Source organism: Drosophila willistoni, chromosome 3R (assembly GCF_018902025.1).
Source record: "Drosophila willistoni isolate 14030-0811.24 chromosome 3R, UCI_dwil_1.1, whole genome shotgun sequence".
NCBI classification, from domain to species: Eukaryota; Metazoa; Arthropoda; class Insecta; order Diptera; family Drosophilidae; genus Drosophila; species Drosophila willistoni.
In genome coordinates, this window is record NC_061086.1 from 29,921,690 (window position 1) to 29,935,516 (window position 13,827).

Genomic DNA, 13,827 nt, shown 5'->3' on the forward strand with positions numbered 1-13,827 from the left:
AGACTCGTCGTAGTACATATTGAAAATGCGGCAATCGGTGGGGGTCGTCGTTGTCGCGGCGTCGTTCCTTTGTGTTATGTTCAAAATTTCTGTGTTTTTTCTTTCATATATATTTTTAACAAATACACAACGCACGTAAATTTGGCGCAGTCGGCCATTATATGTACATACATATATAGTATATAGTACGTGGTATGGTGGGTGACGCTAATGCCAGAGGAGTACAGTGAAACAACCAGCAGGTAGAGCAGTAAATCAATGTGAAAAAAACAAAAATAATTAACACTCAATAACTTTTTCTTTTCTTATGCTAATAAAGAAATTGCAGATAATTAGATTCTGAATTTATGAACTTTACTGAACTTGCACGTTGTGTTGCGTTCGTGGCAGGAGCTTTCACTGTATTCGCATGATTTTTCCGATCTTTTGTGTCAAATACAAATTCAAATATCACGAAAAACCACACACACTGAGGAAATGAAAGAGAATGAGAAAAAAATGGAAACTTTTCCACCCTATATAGATAGATAGTTGACTACTACTAAACTTTGTGTGTGTTTGGGGTATTGGAAAATTCGCTATAATTTTCCGCACACTAAATATAAATGCAAAACATTACAAAAATAACCCAAAAAGGAAAATGCAAAATAGAAAGAAAAATAAAACATGAACACGGAGAAGGAGAAGGGTGCAACAGGGGGAGAAAGAGGAGCCGCCGAGCAGCAGCATCAAAGATCAACATGATGATGTGGCGCGGCAGCCTGATGAATAATCCCCACAACTATATATATATAGGGGATATATATATATATATCTATAGTTGCTTGTAATTGTGTGCGTCTATGTGTGTGTGTGTGTGTGTTGTATATGCTCCAAATGTAGTTGTTGCTGTTGTTGTTTTTGCTGCTTGCTGTTTGTTAGTTTTGAGTTTTTGTTTTGATTCACTTGGCCGCTTCTCTCTACATCTCTTTTGCTGCTCCCCTTCCCCTTGCCACCTCCCCCTCCTATCCTCACTCAGTGCCTTCTTGTACAGGTTTTTCCAACCATATGAAATCGGCAAAGGCAAGTGCAAAGTTCGGTATTAAATTTTCAATTTTCACAAATGTAATTTTCCTTTTTTCAATCGAAAATGCATTTTCTATAATTAATTACTCGCGTCGTAGTTCATTTTGATCTTTGAATTTCGATTTTATTATGTTAGATTTTCGGTTTTTCTATTTTGTTTAAAAGAAAAACGAGGCGTACTTTCTTTCTATGTTTTCTTTTTATTTCTTTAGCTTTTGCTATTGTTGTTATAATTGTTGTTTTTGTTGTTGTTGCTGGTGTTTCGAATTTATTTTTAAAACACTTAAATTTGCTTAGTTTTTTTTCGGTTTTTTGTGATTATGTCACGCGGTTTCCTCTCCTGGTGATTGCTCCTAACAATTGTTTAATTATATATCTTAGAGTTTTTATGTGTTTGCCTTAAACTATCCTTAGTCATCGGATTAGTTAGTAGGATTATCGGAGCCATTGTACATATTAATTATTTCTGTATTTTCTAAACTAAACACACACAAACACACACACACAGGCACAGAGGCACAAAATGATGAAGAAGAATAAACAAAATACGCGAAAGGAAACGAGCAGTACTCGTGCAATAGAAAGAGAGAGAGACGAGATGTTGGAGCAAAGTAAAAGTGGAGGACTGAGATCAAGTACCGTTACACGACGACAACGACACACAACCGACAAACGTAGATTTGAATCTGAAAAGTGAAAAAGATTTCCTACCGACAAAAAAGATTCAAAACAAAAAAAAAAAGAACTGGCCAAAAGAAGAGACGACGTCTTGTATACTTTTTGAGTGAACTTTCTGCGCGGCGCAGCGCGTGTATTTTTAATTTTCCAATGGCGCGGCGAGAAGACACCAAGAAGAAGAAGAAGAAGCAGAAGAACACGGTGTTTAGAGCAAAGGTGCGCGCGCAGAAGGCGCAATTGGACATGCGCAGGGCACTCAAGAGATCGAGAGAGTAAAAGAGAGATCATTTGTGTGTGCGTGTAAAAAGGGCCATGCAGGAAAGACACACAATAACTAGAAAACAGGAGACACACACATTCATATCATCCATATGTCACTCACTCACTAGATAGTCATCGTTATGATCAACAAAATACTCCTCGACAATCCAATTATCGCCGGCATACTTGTCCACTGGCATATCACATTGGGCAACCAAATCAAAGTGATTCCGTTGCCTTTTCAATAGCAGGCATCGTGTGATGGGTCTCTCGTCCCCATCGCCATTGACATAATAATCATCATATTCCTCATCATCATTATGATGATGATGATTTCCATTTGATAACACTTGCGACGGCGGCGGCGCATTCTTTAGAAATTGTTGCTCCAATTGCTGAAAGTACTGAATCTTGACGAAGAAAATACTCTATGCGCCGCGTCCCACCACTTAATTGGCGGCGAAATGGTCAACTGACTGACTGATTGACAGTCACACAATCAGCAACCAAACAACAACCAACCGATTTAATGTCAAATGATCAATTGAATGAAAACCCAAAGAAGAAAAATGAAAATGAAAAACTAGGGCATGCAGTAGAGGCAACCAAAAAAACCGGCATAAATGTTTAAAGAATCGATATATCTAGTCTCGCCCCCTCACTCCTGAAATTAATATTAATGCCAAAAAGAAGAAGTTAAACACAATATGTTAAAGTTTCATCCACTTGAGCTGCAGACAAGTACAAATTTAGCACAATGTCGACATATTTAGATAAGAAAACTCAAAAAGAAGGAGGAGTAAAGTAAGTACTAAAGCGATTGCAATGGCGAGATCTTGTGTGGATCCCATCGATCGGATCGTACATCGATCCACTCGACTTGCATTTCAGTATCGAGTATATATACACAGACACACACAAATGCAATGTCGAAATATGTGAGCGATTAGCTAACAAGTGGTGAGCTGGCTGGCGGCATGCAAGATTCGAGGCAGCACACAGTGTCTTGTTGCTGTTGCGGCGATCGATCGATAACAAGGCAGGCGACAATCGGGAGCAACATAATAATGGTGGGCAGGCGGGCAGGTTGTACATAGGCTTACAAGATAGTCACTATCGTGATCGGCAAAATACTCAATCACAATCCAATCCTCTGTATAAGGCCTCAAGCACAATTGTGAGCTTTGCCACAATAGATCGGCACAATGATCGCGACGCGGCGGTGCAGGCAATTCACGCATTTTAATGTAACATGGAATCTGAGCGTCCTCAAAATGCTCGGCTACCAGTTGAGACTTTTCCAGATAACGCTTAAAGAACAGCATAGTGAGTGTGGTATAATGGTGAGAAAGCAACTAGTAAGGCGGTAATTTGTCAACTAATTGTAGATTTTGGCAAGCGTGAAAAAGTGAGTGTATTAGCCAGCAGCAGGTGGCAGAGAGGAATGACGCAGGGTTTTTTTTTTTTATTGTTGTCAGTCAGTCAGAGTCTCAGTAGCGTATTGTCTGTCTGTATAAAAAAATACTTAACTTATCTTTTACAACATTGTTGTGATTTGCATTCGTTTTGTTGAGGTATTTCTTTTCTTTTTTTTTTTTGTTGCCCTACCTACAAAATTTTTTCATTCAATTGAACGTGTTTTTTTTTTTGTTGTTTTGTTTTTTTTTTTTTTGTGTATGAATATAAACTGAAAAGATTTTACCTTAGATTGCGATTGGCGATTATTGCGTCCACTGTCACGCTCATCCTTGGGCCGATCACGATGCCGGCGACGAGAGCTCGAATGTGAGGTCTCGTCCCTGTAACGGTATTTGTGTTGTCGCCTGCTCGAGGCAGGCGATTTACGATGCGAACGCTTTGAGCGCTCCTTACGTCGGCGGGAAGAGATACTGTCATCAAAGCTGCAAAAAAATAGAACAAGAAAGCGAGAGATTAATTAATGCTCAAGTAATTCTCTATTACCTAACAATCTGAACACAGATGAATGGCCGTCCTTGGAGCAACGCCCAACGCAACTGTCGAATTAAGAGAATTGGACTTAGAGTCGACATGGAAAGCTACTTAACAGCACTCACTCACTCACTCACTCACTACTAAGCTGCTGCTGCTGCTCCACTCACCACCCGGCCCGGTCGGTCCCTGCATTTGGATTCTTAAGCCAGACCGCTCAGAGACCTATGTGAGAGTGTGTGTTGGCGAATGAGTTTTGCGTTACCAATCAAGTTAATCAACTTGGCCGGATACCTGGCCGCTGCTAGCTGGCTATCTTATACCTCTGCCCACCATTAGCGAAATACCTTTCATAGTGCCTCATTTTGTATGTGACATGGCATAAAGTACACTCCACTCTTCATGGCACCAGCAGCAGCAGCAGCAGCAATGAACTCAGCGTTAAGCGAGGCCAGAAACTGTGTCAGAAGCAGGCAGACAGCAGCAACAGCGGTAGCTAATGTTCATATTCATATTACATTCATCTCAAACAAACGAATGGATCTAGTTACCACACACACACACACACACACGCCCAGGTAGGTGATCATCTTGTGGCATGAATCAGCTGATGTTATGGCTGATCTTTTAGATAACTGACCTATGTGTATATTATGTTTAGCTAAATCCAAGAAGTCAACCAACCATATGCTAATAAGGCAAACAACTCTCCTACTCTACACTTCTCTCATTGAGAGCTCTAGACGATTACGAAAATTTTGTCGGTTTAATCTGCCCACGTGGCCGCCAAAAAAAAAAAAAAAAATTCAAAGTGTCTAAATTTGGGCACATAAAAATTATGAGAAACAGAACCGACCGCGCAACGACTTTGACTATCAGCACAAACATATGTCCGTACATACATGCAAACTGCAATTCAAAGCTGGCAATCTGGCGTATACGTAACGCCTGCGCACACACACTTCAAATCGAAAAAGTCAACTTGAACGAGCACACGCTGCGTCAAGCCCGGAGGTTAACCCGCGGAGAAGGCGACGGGAGCAGCTTGCGAGGCTTTTTGGCCAAAAAGATCTTTGACTGGCGTTTATCTTACGGTAGTAGTTCAATCACATACATCAAAAAGGAAGGAATTGTACGCGGCATTGTAGACTTTAGCATTTTTTTGATTAATGACGCGCTAAGCGCAAATTGGAACAACTTTTTATGGAAAACTCGTAATTGGTTATTAATGATTCGTCAATTTTCAAACATTTGTGAAGAGAGAGAGAGATAGAGAGAGAGAGAGAGAGAGCAAGCAATACCTATCTATAATATTGTCTAATATGTATGATGTTCACACTTGTGGCAGGGGCGGCCAAGGCGGCGGAAGGTGAAATAAATGGAATGGAATGGAATGAGATGGCTAAGAGCAAGTTCTATAATAGCTTCCAAATTTGGCTGTTTGATGTGAGTTGTGTAAGGTAAATTGGCTTAATATTTCACTCAAGGCAACTTTGATTTTGGACCTGAGACAATAAAAATATGCCTGAACCTGACGATTGTTTGTTGACTGACTAATAACCGGAATATGATTCAAAGTGGGGTAAGTGGGTGGTTGTAGGGTGGTGACGGCGTGGGTTGGTGTATAACTTTAGAAATGTCAAGGGAGTTTAAAGTAAATTAGGTTATCTACCGCAACAAATCTATCTATCTATAAAGGCAAACACAAAAATTCTTATAAAGGGCTTTTTTTATTGCATGCTTAAAAAGAACTCTGTTAATTGATAAGATAAACAAGAAATACAAATATGTTGAAAAACTTTTCCTAGCTGACGAGATAATCTTTAAAAGTTATGCAATGAAACTTATATTGCGACTATCAATTGGAAATGCGATAACAGAGCTTGTTCTTTTTGTGTGTATATTTTGCAATAATTTTCATGTTATTGGTCGTAAATAAATGAAACGCACCCATATTTACCATTACCGGGTTCAATATTTTCTGGAAGGTTAATTCATATACTTGTAGTTGGTTGTTTTTATTTTTATGTATTTCACTGTTAGCCTCGACTTTTCACAGGTCAGGTAAATTTCTCCATTAGCTATCGTAAACATCACAAGGTTAAGACCTTGGCTAATTTCTATAAGAACAAATATCTATCAACTGATTGAAACCTACAACTCTGCCTCTACGGCTTTCCCCTTTCCCTCTTCTCTCCCATGTGTGGAAAATATTTAAAAATTAAAAAAACCCATTTAGCAAATCAGAGATAACTAACTACTACAAAGCACCGCCGATTATCAAGTCCAACAGTAGTAGTAGTAGTAGTTGCCAAAATTCCAGCTGATGGCTAAAATATTGGTTAGTTATCCCGTTCGATTACCTTTTTTAGAGAATAGAATCTATGAAATTAGTTTCTTATATCTCGGTTTTAGCCATGTTATTGAGTTATGAAATTAATCATTTGAGAAACCTGTTTCTGTTCGCTGAATTTACATACATAGAGAGCAGCGCACCACAGCTGAAACACTTTAAACCCACCAGAGTCAGTCGTTGTCGACAAACATTTGTTGTGTCGGCTCGAGAAACAATTTTTTTTTTCTTCTTTTTTTAAATTTTTTTTTTTTTGACCCTGAAATTGCCATAAATACATTAAGCAAAAGCGTAGCGCTCATATGCAATGTGTTTCTTACTTCTGTCTCTTTCTATTTCTCTCTCACTCATTCTCTCCTCTGTCTCTTCCCAGTCTTCAGTCTATGTTTGTGTTTATACAAATTAAACAAGAAGAAAAAAATATACAAAATTAAAAAAAACAACAATAAAAAACAAGTTAACACCACCAAACTGAATATTGTTGTTGTTGTTGGTCTTTTTATTCCGCTTCCATTGAACTGCAGAAGTAATGCGTCATGATAAGTTTTTCAGAAACAAAAACAAAAACACCGAAAATCCAAAAATGCTGAATGGACACAACGGGGGAAAAAATAATACCAGGGATGGCTATCACTTTGAATCTTTTATTGGAACCGGAAGTTCAATGTGATACCCTCTATAAGAATCTATTGCAATATTCAAACTACATTGATCAAAATCTTGTGGTAAATAAACAAGAGAAGCTCCAGCTATTCATCAATGAGAGATTTATGAGAATTTGTCTTAGGGCTTGACACATTAAACCGTTAACTAAATGACCCATTTCTAAAATATTTTCATTCAGATTTTGTTACCTAATGTTTTCTATATATTTAACGATTTCTTCAGCCCTGATCAAGCAGCTTAAATACACATTTATTGTTCCGTATACACACTTCACTTTGATTAAATCAGAGGTCAGTATAATGAGAAACTGGAATTTTTGACTTCAGCCAGTATCTAAAAGCAATCGGTCCTACTTTTAAGTGTGTGCGAGAAGAAGAAGGAGGAGGAGAAGGGGGGAAACATGCAAATTATTATTATAGTAGCGCGCCTTAAATGACAAAAGAAATGCCGTTACAAATATTATTAAGTAAATGTAAATTATGAACAAAGAATGAGTAATCGTCAAAGTATGTTAACAGCCCAAACACATCGTCTGAGCTGAGACTGGGAGTTCATTTCAGCAGAGCAGCTGGCGCAGATGGATTATGCAAATCCATTTGGGTGTCAGCAAACAGAGCTAACGAAATGAGGGCAAGAGAGGCGGCAGCCTCCCTGCCTGGCCTGGTCAAATGCAAGGTCATTGGTTGCGTCTGCGCAAACAGAAGACAAAGTATTTGCCATTAAATAAGTACACATCAAGTGGGGCAAAGATGAGTCAGACGAATCTTGACATGACTGTTATTTGGCTGCTGCTGGCGGTCATGTCAGGTTCAAGTAGCCACCCACTGAGTCAGTCGTTGTCCGTCCATCTGCAGGCAGATCGCACACACAAATTGTCGGTTCAATGAACGTAATGTAAAGTGCGCTGAATAAAGCTTTGGCTCTCTGTCCATTACTGTTAACGAAAACAAACAACAGTTAAATACAGCAACAACAACAAGCAATCCAAATAAAATATGCCAAATGTCCCTCCCTTCTACACCCCTCACTCCTCCTCGATTTGCACTGGAAATTCATCAACCTCCATTCGACAAAACGTAAAAGGAAGCATCGAGTGTTGAGTTGTGTGTTTATATATGTGATTTAAAGCAACTCTAGAAGATCACCCGATATTGCATTGTTATTTTTATTATGTTTGTACGTAGTCAATCACCTTTCGGCTGGCAGGCAGACTGTTGTTTTTTTTTATAGGAAGTCAATAAAACATATAAAAATCATTTCATTTTTTAAACATTAACTGAGGCGACAGCAGGCGCTGAGAGTTTCATGTGTAAATACAACGACGAACAAAATTTATTATTTAATTCTTTTTTTTGTTTTTGTTTTCGTTTTGGTCTGCCTTGTTGCTGTCGGAACTGAATCTGAACTGTAAACTCAGAAGCTAAGCTAAGCTTTATTGTCAGCCTCAACATTGCGTAGTTGTTGTTGTTGTAGCCATCGGCGATAGTCACTCTTATATGGTCTATGAAAACAGGTCCAGTTTTTGTATCTGACGATAATAAACGTCAGATAAATGAACCCAAAAGCTAAAACAGAAGCAGCGAAATAAAAAAACAAAGAGCAAACATTAAGATCCTAATAAATCCGAAAGGTGTGCCCCGCCAGGCCCAATAATTATAATTTTTGGCAGTTTCTTGACATTATTACAAAGAGAAAGCTATTTTGAAACCCAATCTCGATAAATAATTAGCAGAATAAAACTGAAAATTCAAATGAAATTCAAGCAAAGCCGCCCCTAGAATCAAATTCCAATAAAATTGAAAAAAATAACGAAACTAATCAATACTTTGCCCAGTTTCTAAATAAGCTAACTATCAAGTTATTCTTAGAACTAAATGTTCTTTAAAAGCTGAATTTATATTTAAACTAACCCACTTGATTAAAACAGTTTATACAAAAACAGCTGGTCAAGTTATATATAGGTATAATTAAGTCGAACCCAAAAACTTTTCCCCTTTGCAATTTACCTACGAAAAAAAAAACACTTCTTTTAAGAACAAAATATATATCTAGATTTCAGATCACAATCCTTGTTTACAATGCCGAAATATTCACTTGGTAGTGGTAATTAAACCCATATAAATTATCATTTAATGGAAAAGAACAGCGTCAACTAATTAAATAAGCTGAAATTTCCTGTACACAACTAGCACATGACGAAATATGTTTGCTATTTGCCCATTTAAATGAAAAAAGAATGATGATCTTAAATGGAACGCATTAAGCTGAATTGGTCGAAATGTGTATGATAATTGAACCTTATGAAAAATGTATTAATTCCTTCTCCCCTTTGCCTCGCCTCGCCTCGCAAAATAAACCTTTGGCTTACAATATTTTTTGAGTAACTCTAATGAGGCTGAAACACTTGACTGACTGACTGGGGGGGATAGCCCTAAGTCAACACTAGCCTAAATGAAGTGGCCAACGCTCTGATGATGCAGCAGCACTCCAACAACAGCGGAAAAAAAAAGAAACGTCTCACAGCTAAATGTTAAAAGCTTCAACCAAGCCGGCGCCGCTTTTGCCATGCTAAATGAGTTTCGAATGTGGTGGACCTCACCAAATTTGGCAGAGGGGCTATATCTTGAGACAAGAATGGGCAGAAGGAGGGGATAAGTATTTCTCTTAAATGAAGTGCTTAGTCAGCTAGCTCCAGTTTCCGCATGCTTTAAAGAGAATTGGACACTTACTTATACTCACACGTCGTGGACCCCAAGTGCTCGTGCCGACGGCGCTGCTGTTGCTGTTGTTGTTGTTTGCTATTGTTGTTGCTATCCGTTGTAGATGATGGCAACAGCACGCGATCGGGATAGAGCGGCTTGGGTGCCCACGAAGCTGCTGCCACATAGATGTCCGTCCTTTGTTGTTGTGTGGGCGGTGGTGGAGTGGCGGCACCATGGGGTGGTTCAGGTGTGCCGGCTGCATAGCTGTAATAGCCATCCTCCGGCTCGTCTACCACAGACAAGCGATGCTTAGCCTGGTTGATCTTGTCATTGTCATCACTGTAGAGATATTCATGCATGGAGCGGGAACTCTTGCGTCGTTGCTGGGCCTGGGTTAATTGACTAGTTGGTGGCTTCCTGCGTAGCAGGAGCTCGTCTTCAATGTCTGGGGAGGCACGTATCCAGGAGCTGGCCGGGACAAACTGTTGCTGGCTGACCAGCTTTGAGAAGTCTACATAAAGGGATTCATCGGTGGCAGGTTTGCGTTGGAACTCATCATACTCGACATCGTCATCATCATCGTTGTCATTATCACGAATGGGAGCTCCCACAGAGCTGTAGAAACTATAATTACTGGAGGATTGCGAGAAGGAGCGATTGCGTCCATAGAACTCCTCTTCAAAGGGCAAACCTTGAGGGAACTTGTTGGAGTAGGCTTTTTTCAAGCGTGGCGAGTCATGCGAATCGCTGGAGCCTGTCGAGGAGTCTCCTCCACCACCTCCTCCTCCAGCTCTTCCTCCGCCATTACGCTGTCTGAGATTCAGCTTGGGCGTGGCTGGCAACTGCCTACGCTGTACAAGAGGAGTGGTTTTCGCTGTGAGATCATTGTTCTGCTTACGTGCTGCTGCCGCCGCTGCTGCTGCTGATGCTGGTGGCAACGGGGCCGGATAATTCTTGCTGGAACGCTGTGTGAGACGCGTGGGGCAATTCTCTTTCGTGGATTTACCCGCTTGATAGGTGCGTTTCTGTGAGATATTTGCACCACTGGCTAATGGCTGATACTGTTTACGGGCAGTGTTGGGCGTAGGTGGTGCCGCTGCTGTTGCCGTAGGGGGAGCTGGAGCTTTGGCCTTACCATGGCCATGACCATGACCATGGCGTGTGGCCGCAGACGATGAGCAGGTTGTCTCAATGCGACGAATTAACTTTGGTGTCAGTGGTTTAACAATATTATTGACCACCAAACGCTGAAGAGGTTGTTGTTGTTGTTGTTGCTGCTGCTGCTGCTGGCGTTGATCTCCTGTCAATTTGTGACGATTACTGCTACAGTAGCTGCTCCGCCATGGCTGTTGACGACTAAAGTTGCTACCACCAACAGTTCCTCCACCTCCTCCTCCTTGCTGATTAATCGATAAGGTCGAAGAAGCCGTTGAGGATGATGATGTTGTATTGATGCCGTTGTTATTGTTTTTGTTACTGTGATTGATACCACGACCGCCTCCTGGCATAGACTTGACCATTGTTCTGTTGCTTACAGGGTGGTCAGTTGTACCCACTGCCGGTGTTGTTGTTGTTGTAGTAGTTCCTGCTCCGTTGTGATTTAAACAACTACCTCGTGGCACTCGAAAGGAGCTATATGGCCTAAAGCCATTTCCATATTGCTGTCCAACGATGGGCATTTTGTTAGTTTTTGTTGTATTATTTTGATATTCTCGTTGTGATGTTCGTTAATTATTCGCAATTCTTTACGTTTGAAAATTAAACGGCGGAACATTTACTTTAAACGCGTGCACTTTGTAGATCGCTTATCTTATTAGATCGTTGCTTGCTTAAATGATGAGATATTTATTGAATTTTCAATGCTGGACACAACACACACAGTAAACACTCAGTGTGCTTCACTCGACACTGAGTGACTGACTGGCAAGCATACACACCCCAAAACGAAAACGAGAGAGCCCCCATCCCCGGGCCCAACATCCAGTCGGAGGAGCCTAGCCTCTCATCATTATTTCAATAAATTACACAGTCCAACACAAATTATCACAATGTAAATGTCCACAGTCCAGTCAAAAAAAACTTAATTTCAACTCTAAATCCATGCCTTATTTAATTTGATCGTATCTTGTCTTTTCCCTAACAAATTTTGAATATTTAGCGTTAATTACAACGTCACGGCAATACTTTCTCAATAATAAAGGTTATAAAAATTAATTATCGTTAATTGAACTTTTTATCAGTGAGAAAAGAATAAATTTTTGCTTGAGATCTCAATGAAATATGTTTGAGGTCAAAAAGAAACAACTCCGACGTAATTTACGTGATTAAATTTTTTGGTTGGCCTGTGTTATCGGACATTTCGCTGCCTTTGCAATTAACAGATTCCCATTCATTAGCCTCCTTTGGATGAGGGGGTGCCACTTGCTGCTGCTGTTGCCAGTTGCCCCTTGCCTCTCTCTTTGTGTGGTGCGCTATTGCATTTATGCGACTTCTCGCATTTGGCCGCATTTGCTGTCAGCAAAAATTGAATTAGCTTTTGCAACAGAAAAAAACGAAAATAACCCTGAACCTTGACTACAATTTGGTCGAAATAAATCCAATTGGCAAGTTCATTGATAAGACCTTTTGGCTAACCAGTTAAATACGTGTTTATGCAATTTGAGCAAGAAAAATACAAGTCGGATAGAAAGTGCCAGGCCAACAGGTCCTCCTCCTCTTTCTTTCTCCAGACCAGTTTTCACAAGTTTTTACTTTTTTAACCTGAATCGACCGGGCCGCAACCGCCATCCGTTGCCTTAGCCCCAGCCGCCATTTAGTGGATACGGATAAACAGTGCAGCTGCTGACTCAAACTACTGTGTATGAGTCAATCATCTATCGTATCGGAAATGCGTACAAAACCCTTGCAAAAAAAAAAAAAATAAACAACATACAATCAGCACGTCCGGTTGCTGTTAATTTTAGGTATAACTGCGACCGGAGTTGGTTGTAATAGTAGTAGTAGTCGATAAGATGTGTGTAGGTGTCTGGCGTCTTCGTATCTTATCACAAAAAGTTAGTTAACCCAAGTTGGCCAAGTCTATGAATATGACTCTCACGTTTCGTGATGATGTGAGGGCGTCCAGCATTGAAACATGTGAGTTAGAAATTAATATTCCACTGTCAGAGCAACGCAGGATGCATAAACAAATCTCAAAACAAATCTTGAAATGCAAGGCACACACACACACGCACAAATAATTGCACACACACACACACACACTTGACAGCTGCATTTGTTATAAATTTTAGCTCGATTTACATTTCTTTTTTATAAAACCACTTGGTTATTATTGACGCTCTTGTTGTTGTTGGTTTTGTTGTATATGGGGCTGCACGACGGCGACGACCGAAGAAGTAGCCAGCACCTCCATTCGCTTGCAAGTTGTCGTTGCGACTGAGCTTTAAAGCGGCAAGTTCGTAGCGAACAAGTGTCGGTCGCTCTGCGGTGGTTTGCCTGGGTTGGATTGGATTGTGTGGTGTTGTCGGTTCCAGTTTCTGACGCTGCTGTTGCTGCTGCGCTGCTAAACGATCGCACAATATGCGTGGAATTCGCCGCAGCGAATTGAAAGCGCTTGGATGCGTACGAACGATCGATCGACCACCCGTCCGCCCAATTGAAAGCCTATTCAACTGATTTTTTTCTTTTTTGTTGTACAAATATTAATTTACATGTACAATTTGTTTTTTCTTGAATTGATTGTAATCGAAAACAATAAAAAGCGGAAATTGCGGAAAAATTTCGACATGTGAGACTAGTTTGATGCACACATAAATTCTGTTTATATTCGATTTTCGTCAGTTTTCTGTTTTGGACATTTCCGCGTTGCAAGATGCTGTCGTCGCCTTCGTCGCCGTTGTCCGGAGCTGTCTCTCTCTCTTCATTGGCATCGTCGCATAATGAATAATGACCCAGGCTTGAAGTTGCTTTGGCAATTAATCTGATGCTGTAGCTGTTGCTGCTGCTGCTGCTCGGTTCATGAACACTTAGCAAGCGTGTTTTATTACAATATTCGAAAAGGTTAATAAACAAAGCGAGTGCTGCACATGAAAACGTCATTTTAATGACAAAGAAAGCGCAGTTTTGCGACTGATTAAACAAAACTCTGGCCGG

General features: G+C 40.3%; 1 protein-coding gene across 1 annotated transcript; it reads right to left on the minus strand.

Annotated features, from left to right (window-relative positions):
* Positions 1 to 2,117: 2,117 nt before the first annotated feature.
* On the minus strand, positions 2,118 to 11,354 carry LOC26529868. Its single transcript, XM_047011621.1, has 4 exons — positions 9,703 to 11,354; positions 3,707 to 3,905; positions 3,108 to 3,314; positions 2,118 to 2,399 (listed from the first exon to the last, which is right to left on the minus strand). Exons 1-4 carry the CDS (start codon positions 11,352 to 11,354, stop codon positions 2,118 to 2,120), a joined length of 2,340 nt encoding a protein of 779 aa, XP_046867577.1.
* Positions 11,355 to 13,827: the final 2,473 nt, after the last annotated feature.

What these genes read in the sequence shown, in the direction of transcription:
- LOC26529868 (XM_047011621.1), bottom strand. Translation starts at nt 11,354, where the DNA reads ATGCCCATCGTTGGACAGCAATATGGAAATGGCTTTAGGCCATATAGC. An exon ending in TCCACGACGTGTGAGTATAA is followed by an intron (nt 3,906 to 9,702) that starts GTAAGTGTCCAA and finishes ATTTTTTTGCAG; the next exon opens with CTTTGATGACAGTATCTCTT. An exon ending in ATCGCCAATCGCAATCTAAG is followed by an intron (nt 3,315 to 3,706) that starts GTAAAATCTTTT and finishes CTGTTCTTTAAG; the next exon opens with CGTTATCTGGAAAAGTCTCA.